Below are 17,031 nucleotides of genomic sequence, written 5' to 3'. Positions count from 1 at the left end.
ATAAGCTGCTGCAATCGCGTCTACTATCCATCTGGATAGTGTCTGTTTCGAAGCGGCGCGACCCTTGGTGCGCCCGCCAAACGAAACGAAAAGCTGCTCTGAGAACCTGAAGGCTGCAGAGCGCGTCACATAACACCTTAACGCCCTGACCGGGCAAAGGCGGTTAACCCCTTCCTCACTGCTGGAGGACGGCAGGGCCGATAGGGTAACGACCTGAGTCCTGAAGGGAGTGCCTAACACTTTGGGGACATAGCCGTGCTTCGGTTTGAGAATGGCTAACGAGTCATTAGGTCCAAACTCGAGGCACGACGCGCTGACGGACAGCGCATGTAAATCTCCCACACGTTTAACTGAAGCCAGAGCTAGCAGAAAAACGGTCTTAAGCGTTAAGTATTTCAACTCCACAGAGTCCAAAGGCTCAAAGGGATGCGCTTTTAAGGACTCCAGGACCAGAGACAGGTCCCAAATAGGAACCGACGGGGGCCGCGGAGGGTTCATTCTCCTGGCCCCGCGTAGAAAGCGGGTAATGAGTTCATTTCTGCCCAGTGCACGGCCGCGCGTCGACTCAGCGAACGCTGCTATGGCCGCGACATAAACCTTGAGCGTGGAGGGGGACCTGCCCGCGTCCAACATCTCTTGGAGAAATTTCAATACCTGTGGAACTCCACAGGTCCGAGCATTAGAACCCATATTCACACACCATTTGTTAAACACTGACCACTTAGACGCATAGAGCCGCCTCGTCGAGGGGGCTCTGGACTGCGTGATCGTGTTAATTACCCCTTCTGGCAGGCCAACGAGTAATCGTTGATTATCCACGCATGCAGAGACCAGTGCTCTGGATGGGGATGCAGAATCGAGCCTCGGGCTTGAGAGAGGAGATCTCTCCTCACCCGAATCGGCCATGGGGCTGTGTCTGCCAGTCTCATTAGCTCGGGGAACCATGGTTGGTTTACCCAGCGTGGGGCTATGAGGAGCACTGCGCAGTTCGCCTCCCTGATCCTCGCTAGCACTTGAGGTAGCATCGAGATCGGTGGGAACGCGTACAGCGGAGCGCTGGGCCAGGTCTGGGCCAGTGCGTCCTCCTGTTTCGAGAAAAACCTCTGGCACTGAGCGTTCTCGCTCGTGGCGAAAAGGTCGATCTCCGCTTCGCCGAAACGACGCCAAAGCGTCTGTATCGTCTGGCGGTGTAAAGACCATTCCCCTGGGGGAACGTTGTCCCTGGACAGTCTGTCCGGGCCGTCGTTCAAGCGACCGGGTACATGAGCTGCCCTTAGGGAGCGCAACGGGCCTTGAGCCCAGGATAGGAGGACAGGGTTCTGGATTTGATTCCGCCCTGGCGGTTCACGTAAGACACCACTGACATGTTGTCCGAGCGAACCAGCACATGGTGTCCCCGTAGAAGCGGTAGAAAGTGCTTCAGCGCTTTCTCGACCGCCAGCATCTCTAGACAGTTTATGTGAAGGTCTTTCTCCGTATTCGACCACGGGCCGCAAATCGGACTGCCTTCGTGAGTCGCTCCCCAACCCATGTTGGACGCGTCTGTCGAGATCACTTTGCGGTGTGCGATGGTTCCCATCGACACTCCCCGCTGATACCATTCGGCCGCCAGCCAGGGCTGCAGGGCTGTAACACAGCGCTGAGTCACTCTGATTGGAGCACGGCCTGAAATCCATGCTTTGCGGGGCATTTCTGTTTTTAGCCAGCGTTGAAGCGGACGCATTCGGAGTAAACCCAACCGCAGGACAGCTGCTGCTGATGCCATGTGGCCCAGCATCCTCTGAAAAGTTTTCAATGGAAAAACTTTTCCCTCTTGAAAGGAGGCGGCGAGGTGTCGAACACAGCGCGCGCGCTGTGCGGACAGTCTGGCCGTCATCGCCGCCGAGTCCAGATCTATACCCAGAAAAGTGATAGACTGGCTGGGGGCTAAAGAGCTCTTGTCCCAGTTCACGGAAAGACCCAAGCTTTGCAGGTGACCGAGAAGCGCTTCTCTGTGGGAAACTAGTTCCTCCGCTGAGTGCGCTATAATGAGCCAATCGTCCAGATAGTTCAGGATTCGCATTCCCCTCGATCTCAGGGGTGCGAGAGCCGCATCCATGCACTTCGTAAATGTACGGGGTGCCAGGGATAGGCCGAACGGCAGGACGGTGTACTGATATACCTGGCCGTCGAAGGCGAATCTCAAGAATGGCCTGTGACGGGGTATAATCTGAATCTGAAAGTACGCGTCTTTCAGGTCGAGAGATATGAACCAGTCCCCCGGGCGAATCTGCGCGAGGATTTGACTGGTTGTGAGCATTTTGAACGGCCGTTTCATAAGCGTTTTGTTCAAATATCTCAGATCCAAAATAGGTCTGAGTGCTCCGCCCTTCTTGGGTACGAGGAAATAGCGGCTGTATACGCCTGCCTCGGAACCCGGAGGGAGAACCCGTTCTATCGCCCCTTTGTGCAGCAAATTCGCTATTTCTGTGTGAAGCAGATGCGCTGCATCCGCTCTCACTATAGTCTCGGCCCGAGCGCGATAGCGCGGAGGGCGGCGAGCGAATTGAAGCGAATAGCCCTTTATCACTGTGTTCAGTACCCACTTCGACACTCCCTGAATAGCTTTCCATGCATTCGCACTCATAGCTAGGGGTCGAATCGCCTCTGAGTCTCGCCCGCCGCACAGCGCGGGACGGGGGATCTGTGGCGGTGTAAGCGCGAGTCGCGCAGTGGCAGTGAGGGGGAACGGGGGTTCGCTGATGGCGGCAGCCGGCTGAACGGCGCTGTGAGAGAGCGTTGTGTGTGACGGCTCGCGGCGCGGAAGCGGGGCGGGCTCGCGCATGTTTATCGGAGAGTGTGCGTGCTGTAAAGCGGGCACAGAGCTCTTTATTATCACACAGCCGGTGGCTGACTCGTACGTGTTTACATGAGAGTGTGCGCGCTGTGTAGCGGGCACAGGGCTCTTTATTAACACACGGCCAGTGGCAGAATGTTCTGGTCCCCAAACGTGTGAGACAGAGCGAGCACTGTGTAGGTGTGAGCGCTGAAGTGTGGGCACGTGACCTACAGTTATCACTCGAGCGGCCGTAGCGCGCTTTATGTGAGTGCACTCTGTGGGGTACACAGGGGGATTTGTGCTTGTGTGTAGTGATGAGCACTGGGAAGTGGGCAAGCTTACTACACTCATAACACTGACGGCGTGAGCCGACTGACCAGATATTACACTCTTTATTCGATTTATCTGGGTCGCCGTAAAAACGGCGTTTGTGTGCAGGCGAGAGAGTTGAAAAACTGGCTCGTTGGCTGCTGTGGGCACTACTGCAGTAGCCTTCGATAAGGGGACTGGCAGAGGGATATATTTTAGCTTTGACGGTGGTCCGGCCGCAGCGGGACTCGACCGTCTTTTCCTCCCGGCGGATGCTAGGAGGACTTTGCAGGCTCGGGCTTCAGCGTTACCTTAGGCCGAGGCCCACGCGGGGGCGGCGGCCTGTGCTGGCTGGTGGAGCGGGACCTAGGGCGGCCGCGCTGGCGCTGCTGGGGGGCTGGGGGTCTAGATGGCCGTTGTGCGGAGCTGCGTGCAGGAGGCTGGTTAGAGCGGCCTGCAGCGGAGCTCGAGCGGCGGGGCAGGAAGAGGTTCATGGCCTGTGACGCTTTCTGTACCTCAGAAAAACGGTCCACGAGGCCACTCACTGCGGGGCCGAAGAGACCAGTAGACGAGAGCGGGGCGTTCAGGAAGACGGACCGCTCTTGTTCCCCCATGTCGGCTAGCGTTAACCACAGGTGGCGCTCAATGACGGTCAGCGAAGCCATGGATCGACCGATAGCTTGGGCCGCTGTCTTCGTCGTGCGAAGGGAAAGGTCCGTCGCACTGCGCAGGTCGGTTAAGGCCGATCTATCCAGTTCTCCCTCGTCGAGCTGGCGGAGGAGGTCCGCTTGGAGAACTTGAAGGACCGCCATTGTGTGCAGGGCTGAGGCGGCTTGCCCAGCGGCGGAGAAGGCGCGGCTGGCGAACGCCGAAGTAGTCCTGCAGGCTTTAGACGGGAGGGCAGTCTTTGAGCGCCATCTCTTGGATGGGGGGCAAAGATGCGCTGCAACCGCCTGTTCGACCGGTGGAATCCGGTCATACCCCTTCTCCGTGGCTCCGTCCACGCGGGAGAGAGTCGAAGAGGCTGGAGAACGGAGTCTGGCCGAAACTGGAGCGTTCCACGATTTAGCAAGCTCGTCGTGAAGCTCAGGCAGAAACGGCGCTGGTCTGGATGCTGGGGCCTGGCGACCGGAGGTCAGGAAGCATCCATCGAGCCTGTTAGGCGGGGGTACCTCTGGCGGTGACCACTCGAGGCCCAGGCGCTCGACTGCCATAGTGAGGAGGCGGAGAAGCTCGGTCTCCACCCCGGCGGGAGCCCTGCTGGAAGCTCTGGTGGAGGAGGCGGATCGGGCGGAGCCGGACCACACCTCGCTGTCCGACGCCATCAAAGAGCACGTGTCCAGCCGATCGTTGTCATCCGCTTCATCCGCTGTGTCGACGGCATCGAGGGCGAGAGCCGTCGGCTGCGCGTCGGGGAGCAGGGGCGGAGAGGGAGAGAGCGAGGCTCGCGGGAGAGGCTCCGGCGAGGCCTTGGCTCGTGTCTCAGGCTCCGGAGGGCGTTGTGAGCGGCGTTTCTTTTTACGCGGCCCAGCAACGGCAGGAGCGGTGTCTGTGAAGAGGGCGAGTCGAGCCCGCAGGGTCGACATCTGCAGCTCTTCGCAGAATTCGCAGCCGCCCGAGGACAACGCGACGGCTGCATGGTCCCGTCCCAGGCAGAGAGCGCAGAGGAGATGGCGGTCTCTGTCGCTGAGCGGCGAGCGGCATGAGCCGCACGTGGTGCGAGGCATTTGTAACAACGCCTCGTGCTGCGGAGAAAAAGCAAACACACACAAAAAGAGCTTATTAATGAAGGATATGTATCGCCGGATAGCTGAGCTGGCACGGCAGGCTGAAGGCGGCGAAGAGATCGTCCGGCTTCCTCAGGCTGTCCTAAGCTGGCTCGTTAGCTTGATCCAAGAAGGCCACGGCGACGGTTTCCTCTCAGAGATCAGCGATGCGAGTGCTTCGCTGAAAAGACAGAAATCAGAGAATATAGCCTACGAGCCTTCCTTATATACGCTCTGACGCCGCCCATTCTGGCGGGCTGTGACGCGCGAGGTCGCGCGCGCCCTCATTGGGCGTGACGTCACGCCAGGCTCACTGGTAGGCTTAAGCAGTTGCCGCGCGGCAGCCAATGAGCGCGCAGTATGCCGCTCTAGCTCAGCTGCCTGCAGCCGCACTGCGTTGACAATATATGAAATTAAGGATAATTTTTGGTTTCAGTATCTCGAGAAAAGAAGGCTTTTCCCGCTGCGTAAACACAGCTTACGCAATACGAGAGAACCTCTCGTAAGAGAACTGAAATTTCCTGGCTTCTTTCATGATAACAGAGGTCTAGGGACTATGAAACTACCATATAAGAAAGGAGCTGTAAAATGTATATTGAGATGTTTTTTGGTACTTATACAGCAAATATATATTCTTAAGGACATCAAAACCTGAAATAAAACTTCAGAAAGATGTACAATATGGGACCTTTAAACCTAATATGAAATGTTAAATAAAAAGATCATAAAGTTTCCTTAAAGTACTTTTTGATGCAAGATGAATGTTTGTTAATATGGTTCCTCTCATAAAGAATGAACACAGTAATCTAAAGGATTAAACTGAATCTGTTCTCTGTTACAGTTCAGTCCAGCAGAAGAGCTCAAACCCAGAGTCCAGCTGTGTGTCTGTGAAGAGTAACCAGTCTATGGATCCGCCAATGAAGTTTAAGAGTGGAAACACACAGTCTGATCTCAGGTATATCATTTCTATGTTATGCTTGTAGTATTTGATATTTTATGAAATTATTATTAATATACAGCAGTTTAATGATTTGAGCCAAACAATTCTAAGCTTCTAGTTTCAGTCTATTAATGATCATCATTGTGCTCTTGTGTAAAGCTTGCTAATCATGCTTAACATTTGCAAACCAATGAGTTCATTTCTCAAAATAATTGTAATCAAAGTTTGAAACAGTGCAAAACTATGGAGGGATTATTGGGTCAGATTTAAAACTAAAAGTCTAAAACTAAAAGTCTTAAACGAAAACTAAAAGTCTAAATTTGAAACTAAAAGTCTAAGTCGAAAACTAAAAGTCTAAGTCGAAAATGAATTTGGTATTTAGGATTGGGCATTTGGTATTTAGGATTGGGCATTTGGTATTTAGCCATTTAGGATTGGGCATTTAGGGATTTAGGATTGGGAATTTGGTATTTAGGATAGGGCATTTTGTATTTAGGATTGGGCATTTGGTCATTTAGCCATTTAGGATTGGGCATTTAGGGATTTAGGATTGGGAATTTGGTATTTGGGATTGAGCATTTAATCATTTAGCCATTTAGGATTGGGGATTTAGGATTGGGAATTTGGAGATTTAGGATTGGGCATTTGAGGATTGAGGATTGAGGAGTTTATGCAAATAAGGAGGCGTGGCCCAAATACTGGAGGCTGGGTTTGAAATGGCTGGTGCGCAGAGGCACCTTATGGACAGCAGAGGGAGCTCCCAGTGCTAAGGAGCACACCGTAATGAAACCAAACAGAGCGAATGAGCAGGGCTGGAGCGAGTAACGTTACTGTACTTTATGTAAGGGATAATGTATAGCGAGGCGGTTGTTATAGCGAATAACAACCCCGACAGGCTGAACGGGACCCCGACGTGAAGCATATAATATAGTATTTATATATACTATATATAAATATATAGTATATATTTACTACCTACAAAATAAATAAATAATTTGACACAAAATATTGATTTAAAAAGGAGTTTATTGATTTAAAAACGATTGTATTGCTTCCGCTAAAGAAAATAGTCCATTCCGCGTCCATAGCAACGCTCTGTTTTTCATGGCAACAGTGTGTTATACTTCGCAGCGGTCTGTTATAATAACAGACCGCATTCTACATTGGAATTCAACCAAGCCAAGTAAAAAAATATATATATTTTAACGCAACGCATCAGAAAAGGTTAGGAAACAGTAACTGTACGTTCACAACGCCGCCGACTTGAGCTGCAAAGAAGCTCTGGCCGCCCTGTCAAGGACGCTTGTCAAAAAGTACGGGGAAGCTTGTTGACGCTTGTTGACAATGACAACGGTTGTTGATAGTGAGTCATTTGCATGTCAGTTTAACAAGGGGGCGCTTGACAGGGCATATAAGAACGAGCAGAGAGAGAGAGAGCCCCGGCCGCGCGCGCGCACTCACTATTAATAATAATAATAATAAGTTATTCTCGTCGTCAGACCGATAGCACTCCTTTCACTGGTGACTTTGTGTGTGAGGCCACATAAATGTCACAACGCTGTCATTAAGTTGAAGTTATCACATTATAAAGTACAGTAACGTTACTCGCTCCAGCCCTGCTCATTCGCTCTGTTTGGTTTCATTACGGTGTGCTCCTTAGCACTGGGAGCTCCCTCTGCTGTCCATAAGGTGCCTCTGCGCACCAGCCATTTCAAACCCAGCCTCCAGTATTTGGGCCCCGCCTCCTTATTTGCATACATTCCTCAATCCTCAAATGCCCAATCCTAAATCCCCAAATTCCCAATCCTAAATCCCCAAATCCCCAATCCTAAATCCTAAATGGCTAAATGATTAAATGCCCAATCCTAAATCTTAAATGGCTAAATGACCAAATGCCCAATCCTAAATACAAAATGCCCTATCCTAAATACCAAATGCCCAATCCTAAATACCAAATTCATTTTCGACTTAGACTTTTAGTTTTCGACTTAGACTTTTAGTTTCAAATTTAGACTTTTAGTTTTCGTTTAAGACTTTTAGTTTTAGACTTTTAGTTTTCAATCTGACCCAATAATCCCTCCATACAAAACACACTGAGTTACAGACGCTAAAACAAAAGAGTTACAACACTCCCTGGTCTTACCTAAGATAGAAGTTTCCAGTAAAAGTGCACAACATTTATAAGTCTGTCTGCTTTTTATTTTACTTAGTTTTGAAACCAGTTCAGTCCAGCAGAAGAGCTCAAACCCAGAGTCCAGCTGTGTGTCTGTGAAGAGTAACCAGTCTATGGACCCGCCAATGAAGTTTAAGAGTGGAAACACACAGTCTGATCTCAGGTATATCTAGGGCTGGGCACCGAACATCGATACTTTTATGGTATCGAACGAAAAACTCTGATACTATGAGTATCGAAAAATGATTTATCTTTCGGTGCCAAATTTCGGTTCCAAAAGCCAAGCAGCTGTGTCTGTGTGAGCCTGTAGCATACTTGCATGTAAGGACCTAAAGCGCCGGCGATTGGTTGTCCACCACCACGTGACGGGGAGGATTTCTAAAGAGATACTCGCAGTCACACAACACACGTGTAGTTGTTTTTTCTCATGTGTTCTACCGCGTCATTTTACAATGCCAAAGAGGTCTAAAGTGTGGCTACACTTTATAAAAGTGCAACATATGCGATAAGAGTATTGCAACCAAAGGCGGCAATACCACCAATTTAATGAAGCACTTGACCATGCACGGGATCAATATTAAGGCAGAAAGTTGCACGGTATTCGACTGTAAAAAGATGGAACCAGAGGAGCCTGTCACCTCATCGCAGTCAAACCCGCCCCCGGTCAACATCATCTGGCATTTCTGGGATTGTAGCAGGTAAGAAAGATAACCTTTTTTAGCGAACAGAAGTTAAAGTAATTGTTTACGCTAACGCAAGTGGTTTGAATGTGTGGATGCAACTCTGCATTGTGATGTAACGTTACCTAGGAGCTATAACGTTATTCTTTGACCAGGCAACATCTTTGTTTTTCCAACGTAACGTTAAGGTTACACATTTTAGAAATACTTGACAGATAAGTGTAATTTCACTACTTAAACCGAATGCATCCCCATAACGTTGACTACCACTTTATGTATGTTAGCTTGTGCTGCTAGTCGGTTGCTGTAGCGTTAGCGCTGTCTATTTCCCCCTTCACATTAGCCTCTGCATCGGTCCACCCTGATGTTAGGAATAGGAAGACAATACCAGAAAGTGTCAATCCCTTCACACTGGCAGCCGCAGCAAGAGGGAAAATGTCCGAGCAAAGACGAGATCAGTGCCACAGAGCAGTCACAGGGTTTATTGTTGAAGGTTTGCTACCTTTTTCGACAGTGGAGGCCCCATGGTGGAGGTGAGCAAGCTATCGATATAAAGGGAGTTTTTTTAAAGGTAGTTTGCCAATATAGCCTCTTTTAGCCTGGATGACATATTTACTGTTATTGTCAGTAAAAAAATGAAACCATTATATTGTTAATGTTTTGTGCTCTAATGTCAATTATAGGGAGATGATAAGCACCTTAAACCCCCAGTATCAGTCCCCCAGCAGAGACATGCTGTCAAATACACTTATTCCTGCATGGTATGCAGTAGAAATAGGAAATCTGAAGAGAAAGTTGCAAGTTGTGGCTGATGTGGCGGTGACTGCTGATGGGTGGACCAGTGTGGCTCAAGACCACTATTTGACCGTTACAGTCCACTATGTGAAAGAAGGTTCCATGAAGGAGAACGTACTCCATACAAGGGCAGTCTACACGTCCCAGACAGGGGAAGTCATAGCAGAGGAAATAGGAGACATTCTGGATGAATTTGAAATAAAGCACAAAGTTGTAGCCATCACTGTAGACAATGCAGCAAACATGGATGTGGCAGTGAAAAAGATGAGCATAATAAAGATTGCCTGCTTTGCTCACACACTAAACATTGTTGCTCAAAAACTGTACAATGTGCCCTCCGTTTCAAGGTGGGGAGGAAGGATCCGTGGAATTGTTGGCTTGTTTGATGAGGTCTAGCCTGGCTAAACCTGTCTTAAAAGAAAAGCCGAAACTTCTCGGTAAGTAGAAATCAAAATACACTAAACTTAATTTGTCTTGATTAAATTGTTTATTAAACTGTTTCCCCAAATGGATAACCAGTTTGACCCATCTGTCTCTCTCTGTAGGCCTTCCAGAACATGCAGTCATCTTGGATGTTAAGAACAGGTGGAATAGCCTCTTTCTAATGGTGGAGAGGTTCCTCGAGCAGTTCCCTGCCATCCAGGCAGCTGCCATGGACGCTCGGTTAAAGAGGACAATGGAGAGGGTATTTGAATTGGCTTGTTCTAGTATCAGTGCTAAATATCTTTTGTTAAGAAGTTTAATCTTGTTAATAAAACTATGTGGACATTTTTCAGATTGGAGCGAGTTACTGATGATGACTTCAGAAAAGCAGAGGAGTTTGTTAAAGTCATGAAGCTACTGTATACTTCAACACTTTGCATGTCCGCTGAAAGGATTCCAACATTGGGTCAGATTCTGCCCATCTTGGGGAAACGTGAGCACCACTTCACCATAAGTGCAGAGGACTCCACATTTACACGGTGCATCAAAGAAAAAATCTGGGGTCATCTTTCAAAAAGATACCAAGTGAGTATCATAATCCTATTGATTTGTCAATTGTTTTCATAAGGTATACTCAGAAACCTAACTTCTATACTATGTTCTTGTCTTGCAGGAGGAGTGCATTCAGCAGTTTTTGGAGGAAAGCACGGCCTTAGACCCAAGATTTAAGTCAAGAGTGGCAGCCGCAGATGCAGTGTGGGACAGAGTAGAGAAGGAGCTGATTAGTAGGGCCACCATACATCAGGTGTGTTTAATATTCTTATTACTGGTAATCTTTCTCCTCTTCCATTGTAAATCAAATCAATGTACATGATGCCCAGCAGCCCGAAGAAGACAATGAAGAGGCAGTAAGTGATGATGACTTATCTGATGAAGCTTGTGCAGCGCCAGTAGCAACACAGGTAAATATATACGGACATCCTGTTTCTTCCTGCTTCATTTTCAGAAGAAAATTAATATGTATGTTTGAGTCTGGCTACCCAGTAATGTTGCCTTATTTTGTTTTTATCTTTTCTGTTTGTAGAAGCAGGCAAAGCTTTCTGCCCTTGAGGAGATTTTTGCAGAGGAAGACATGGCGATAGAAGTAAGAGCCAAGAGCATGACCAGCACCTCAGAGAAGATTCAGGAGGAGATATAGCTCTACAGAGGTTTGCCGTGTACACACTCCACAGTGAATCCAGCGACTTGGTGGTGGAGTATGAAGGACACACTGCCAATGCTATCCAGCTTGGCAGCCAGGTACCTCTGTGTACAAGCCTCATCGACGCCCTTAGAGCATACATTTTCCGCTGCTGGGGACACCATTAGCCAGGAGCGGGCCTGTCTGTTACCAGAAAAAGCCGACATGTTGATCTTTCTGAAGAAAAACTGCTGAGCGGTTAATCACAAATGCAGTTTGATTTTGCACTAAAAAGTGTTTTTTTTTACATTCCTTTGCAATTTTAGTTGGTTCAATATTAGCCTGTACACAATGTAATTTGTTTATTTATTTATTATTTATAATATGTTCATGTTGTGGCAAAAAGGTTTCTCTTTTTTTGTTAATTTTGGCCAAGTTAGGATTGATACCAATCCTGAGTGTCTGCTGACGCACCCCTATCCAAAAAGCACAACCAGTTTTAATAAACAGTGCTTTGTTTTCACCTACAGTAGGTGTATTTAACAGTAGCATTGAAGAACGTAATTAAATGAACAAATATGAAAATAAAACAAAACATAGACTTCACTGTATAAATGATACATTGATACTTATTAAAGCTACTATTAAAGTTATCAGTCAAGAGCAGTGAGTGATTTTCTCTTTGCATTTTGTTGTTTTATTAACATTAAAGGGATAGTTATCCTAAAAATTCAAATTGTCATAATTTACTCTCTCAATTTGTTTTAAACTAGTTGATGTACCCCAGTGACTTCCATAGTATATTTTTCTCCTATGGAAGTCAATGGGGACCAGCTACTGTTTGGTTACCCACATTCTTCAAAAAATTAATATTAGAAAAATATTAGAAAATATTAGAAGGAAATTAATACAGGTTTGGAACAACATTAGAGTGCGTAAATAATGAGAATTTTTATTTTTGGGTGAACTATCCCTTTAAGGACAAGCGGCAGCGTGTTTACTATTACTACTGTCTCTTTAAGAGCTGCGCGCAACGCGTCTAATATACACGCATTTGACAAGCAGATTTTCTCTCAATTTTCTCAAGTTTGCTTTCACTTTAGACTAGGGCTGGGGGAATTAACGCGTTAATCTTTTTTTTTCCTCGTTTTAATGATTTCCTGTTGCGGCTGCTATTGAAAAGGCCGAAAATATGCCATCCTGCCCCTCCGTATTCGGCGATCAGGTTTCATTCTCGCGCAGCTTTCATGAGCGGGTCTTTTCCACTCCGTGTGTGCTCCGCGCTCTCCGTTGTGTGTGTGTGTGTGTGTGTGTGTCGGCGCACTCCTGCGCTCTCTGCTTAATGTTCCGCTGCGCGTTCTGCTCTGTCGTTAACGGCCCAAACGCTCCAATCATGTACCGATCACGCACTGGAAAAGCAAAGTCCGCTCAAATAACGTGAAATTTCTCAGTAGTAGACTTCTGTTTGCAATAGCACTACTGAGCTGGTATAGTCATGCTGAGCAACAATGGTAAAATGACCTGCTCTGATCACAAGCTCTGGTAATAATAGCTTTGTAGGACTATATTTTATTTTGATAATTAGTAAAAAAAAACAAAAAAACAATCTGTTAAATTGATTATGTTGATTGATTATTGAAAAAGAATAATATATTGATATATTGATGTTTAATATTATTTTAATATAGGGCTATTTTCTGTTCCTTTTGTGTTGTTTAATTTAATTAGGTGATTCTAAGTTTAAATATTGATGATTACAAGCCTGGGGGAAATGCAATTAATTGCAATTAATTACAGCAAATTGTGCAATTAATTAGTTTAATTTTTACTTTTTTTTTTTTATCGATTCCCAGCCCTAATTTAGACATAACCGACTTTGTTTATGTAAACCTTGACTGTATTAGCACAATAAGACTCGAAAGATAACTTAGTCCAGTATCCAGGCGCTGGTAGACAGGCTTTTAGTGCATGTGGGCTTCACATGTACACGCTGAGAAACGCACACGTTAGAACAGCGCATCAGCACGCGAAATGTTTAACCGACAAGGCATTAAAGCACATGCAAATTATGAACTTTTGTGAACTGCAGTGTCCCGTTCCGCTGCGTTAACATTTGTGAATATACGTCGCGTTGTTCAGTATGTTGGGACAGAGGCGCCAGAACAGCAACTGATAGAATGCACGATACTACGATATTTCTTCAAAAGCAGATTGTGGAGACATTTTAATCGTCCACGATCAAAAATCGTCATATCGCACACCCCTATGTTGAAATGGATTTTAAAACATATGGTATCGAAAAAAGTATCGTTAGGAACCGGTATCGAAACTGAGGTATCGAAATTGGCACCGGATCGAAAGATTTTGAACAATACCCAGCCCTAGGTATATCATTTCTATAAAAGTTATGCTTATAGTATGACACTTTTGAATTAGACGCATAATTTATCAGTCAGTCAGTCTAATACTAGCAATGACATCAGTGACAAGTAATTTGGTGAGTTCAATTTAAGGACTACATGCCTCTGCACATATATATACGCGCATTCCTTTAGACTAAACACGTAATACGCATGTGCACGCCGTCAGCGCTTTCACAGATTCACCTTTTTGAAGTTCACACAGAGATGACGTTTTTCAAAATGTTTCTATTTATACCTATTTCAGGGTTTGCGTTCTCGAGCGTCAAACACTGTTTTTGACTACGGCCTCAACATCAACACATCAGAGGTGGTGAGTGCCCTCAAAAGGACGAAAAGAACACAGCTCCAGGGCCAGATGACATCTGTGGGCGGACCCTCTGGCACTGTGCTGAGCAGCTGGGAGGTGTGTTCCAGCATCTGTTCCAGGGCTCTTTGAACAGCAGCACAGTCCCCGCGATGTGGAAAAACTCAACAGTGATCCCCATCCCCAAGAAGGGCACCACCAGGGTCCTGAATGACCTTAGACCAGTTGCTCTCACCTCCCTGGTCATGAAGGCCATGGAGAGGATCATCAAGGAGCACATCACCAAGGCAACTAGTTCGATGATGGATCCACTGCAGTTTGCTTATCAGGCTGGCAGGGGTGTCGATGATGCAAAAATATTCATCTTAAACATCATCCACAAGCACTTGGAAATACCAAACACCTCAGCCAGACTTCTCTTTGCAGACTTCTCATCAGCATTTAACACAATGCAACCACACATTTTGGCAGAGAAGCTCATCACACGCTTCCACCTCAACCACCAACTCATCCTGTGGATTATAGATTTCTTCACCAACAGATCACAGGGGGTGTTGGTGAACCACACCTTATCCGACAACCTCTTCACCTCCACGGGCTCTCCACAAGGCTGTGTCCTCTCTCCACTTCTCTTCATCCTCTACACTGATGACTGTAGATCCACCCAGCCAAATTGCCACTGTGTGAAATTTGCTGATGACACAGTCCTCCTGTCTCTGCTTTCCAGTAATACACAACATCACAGCCCAGCCCAGCCCTGCAGGACTTTTTAGTTTGGTGCGAAAAGTCTTGTCTCGAGCTGAACATAGATAAAACTAAGGACATGATTGTAACCTTCTCACCCAAACAGAGACAATTAGCTGAGGCTGTCACCACTATCATCCAGCAGGAGCCAGTGGAGATAGTGGAGACATATAAATACCTGGGATCAACTTTTGACAACCTGCTAAGGTTTTCCACTAACACAGAGGAGATCCTTAAAAAGTGTCATCAGAGACAATATCTACTTAGGAAGCTGAAGTCATTTGGGGTTAACAAAGTCATTCTTAACACATTCTACTATGCTTTTATTGAAAATGTAATAACCTTCTCATTCATTAGCTGGTTCCACTCCATCACCCTGCAAAACAGAAACCGCCTGTTGAGTGTGGTTAAGGTCTGTTCAAAAATCATTGACCAGCCCGTCCGAACTCTCACTGCCTTATGTGACCAACAGACTGTAAAGGTGGCACGCAGGATTATTAATGACCCCTCTCACATCCTGTTTTCGGAGTTTGTGTGGCTACCCTCGGGATGTAGACTCCGTTGTCCGCTTTGTCGGACACAGAGGAGGAAAGCAACCTTCATCCCGAGGGCTGTCCAGCTTATGAACGTTAATAGGAACAAATGATTTTTATTTGCTTTTTTCGCACTCTGATTTTATGTATGATGATATGTGGTATGTAGTGTGTGGTTGTGCAGTGTGCCTGTGTAAGCTACTGTAATGTGCCCTTTTAAATTTCCCCCTGGGGACAAATAAAGTGCTTTGAATTGAATTGAATTGAATAACCACACAAATTATTTTCCCAAAGAAATTAATTTTTAATTTTTCAACACAGAGTCATTTATCATATCACATTAACGTTCATATATTACAATGGATAAGATAATATTTCAAGGGATAATAAAGTGAAGTGAAGCCATCCAAGTTTATCTTTAAGGACTGTAAACATTAGAAAAATGCTACCAAATTCATCAACCAATATTTGGAAACCTACCTGAGACGGATTCCTGGCGAGACTGAGGTTAGGCTTCAGTGCCGAGCTCGATGAGCCACCAAACTGTGGTTTGACAAACTGGGGGAGGATGAAATATCACAAATTGAATGATCACAGAGGTGTAAAGGTCAAAGCAATATACATGTACTTAAAATGTGTTTTGGAGCTTTATCATTGTGTAAGCTACAGTTTTCAGGCTTTGATTTTGATTTGTTTGTTTGAAGTACCATTTCAGGGGTCAGTTTACAGCGTACTTGGCCAGCAGAGGGTATAGCACCACTGGTAGAAACTTCAGCCAAGCCAGCAGGTGATGAAGGAGCTGGGCCAGCTGCAGCAGCAGATGTGGATGTCTGTTCATGAGGTGTTTGATAAAAGTAACAAAGAAACACAAACTCATGAATACAAGTAAATCTTAACAACATATATAAGAGTTGCATATTTAGTCTATTTCTATTAGCTAAGTATCCCAGTTAACTTTACCTTTTTAGTGTGAAATCCACATGTGCAGACCTGTGCTCCACCAAACAGAGACATCTGTCCCTGATGCTGGAGTGGACATTTACCTATCTGTAACAAACCAAAATTAAAATGAACAAAAATACATGGCAATAAGTTTTGATACTGACATATACACAAAGCTATACCTTTTGAAAAAGGTCATGCCATTTCTTTTGCTTGGGGGCTGGTCTATTCCCAGCATCAGCAGGCCAAACCCCTGTAGTGGCAAACCTACTCAGGCGGGACAACCATTCTTCGTCCCCCATGGCACGGTGCCTTTTAGGTTTAGAAGCCATCTGTGATTAAAACAGAATAGGATGGCAATTATGGCAATAGCTCAGATGCTCAATGGGTTCCTCTCACTGTATCCAAAGAGACAACTCTATTGTGCATGAATAAATAAAATAATATATTACAGGCATAACCATGACATTACTAATTATCTAATGTAGACTTTGCTGACTGAAAATAACTTTGTAACTTTGTTAAGAAAGGACAGGGGCTTCAGACTTAAATTAGGCTTATTATAATGCTTATTATTATTATAGTCATATAATATACTAAGAATACTACAGTGCAGGGTTACAGTTTAAATGATTGTCTTTAACTTACCCCTCTCTCTCTCTCTCGCTCCCTAATGCGGACACTGGCTCTATCAGAAGCTATTATTCTGTAATTGTACAGTTACATCAAATTACACATAGCTACTGACAGCTTGACTGTATACAGTTGTTGTAATTTTCACATAACGTTTACATTAAGTTAACAGTTACATCATTATGTTGTTAGCAAGCAAAGTGAAGCGCAAATTAAAATTGTGCGCAAATAATGTAATTGAAAATGTAATAACTTACAGGAAGACACCGGCAAGAACGTTAAACGATCAGAAACTATTGTTAATATTTGACGAGTTTAATTACTTAACGCTACATGAAGACACCTGCTCGAACATATCAGAAACTATT

General features: G+C 45.9%; 1 protein-coding gene across 2 annotated transcripts in view; it reads left to right on the top strand.

Moving 5' to 3' along the window:
* Positions 1–15,346, top strand: part of LOC311090232 (uncharacterized protein) — a 31,088-nt gene extending 15,742 nt beyond the window's left edge. Inside the window, exons 3-10 of one of the 2 annotated variants that reach the window (XR_014607865.1) lie at positions 5,735–5,848; positions 8,044–8,704; positions 9,829–9,918; positions 10,027–10,166; positions 10,258–10,489; positions 10,578–10,709; positions 10,789–10,866; positions 10,989–15,346. Coding sequence is in view for 1 of the 2 variants with exons in the window: in XM_084125417.1 (XP_083981543.1) it covers positions 5,735–5,848; positions 8,044–8,169; positions 13,752–13,821 (310 nt within the window). In the remaining variant the exon portion in view is untranslated. The remainder of the gene's footprint in view (positions 1–5,734; positions 5,849–8,043; positions 8,705–9,828; positions 9,919–10,026; positions 10,167–10,257; positions 10,490–10,577; positions 10,710–10,788; positions 10,867–10,988) is intronic. The other variant, XM_084125417.1, reaches the window with a different exon arrangement.
* Positions 15,347–17,031: the final 1,685 nt, after the last annotated feature.

The sequence above is a fragment of the Abramis brama genome (assembly GCF_963993115.1).
Source record: "Abramis brama genome assembly, chromosome: 10".
NCBI lineage: Eukaryota > Metazoa > Chordata > Actinopteri > Cypriniformes > Leuciscidae > Abramis > Abramis brama.
The sequence above is the reverse complement of the archived record's forward strand: the minus strand, read 5'-3'. Positions and strand labels throughout refer to the sequence as shown.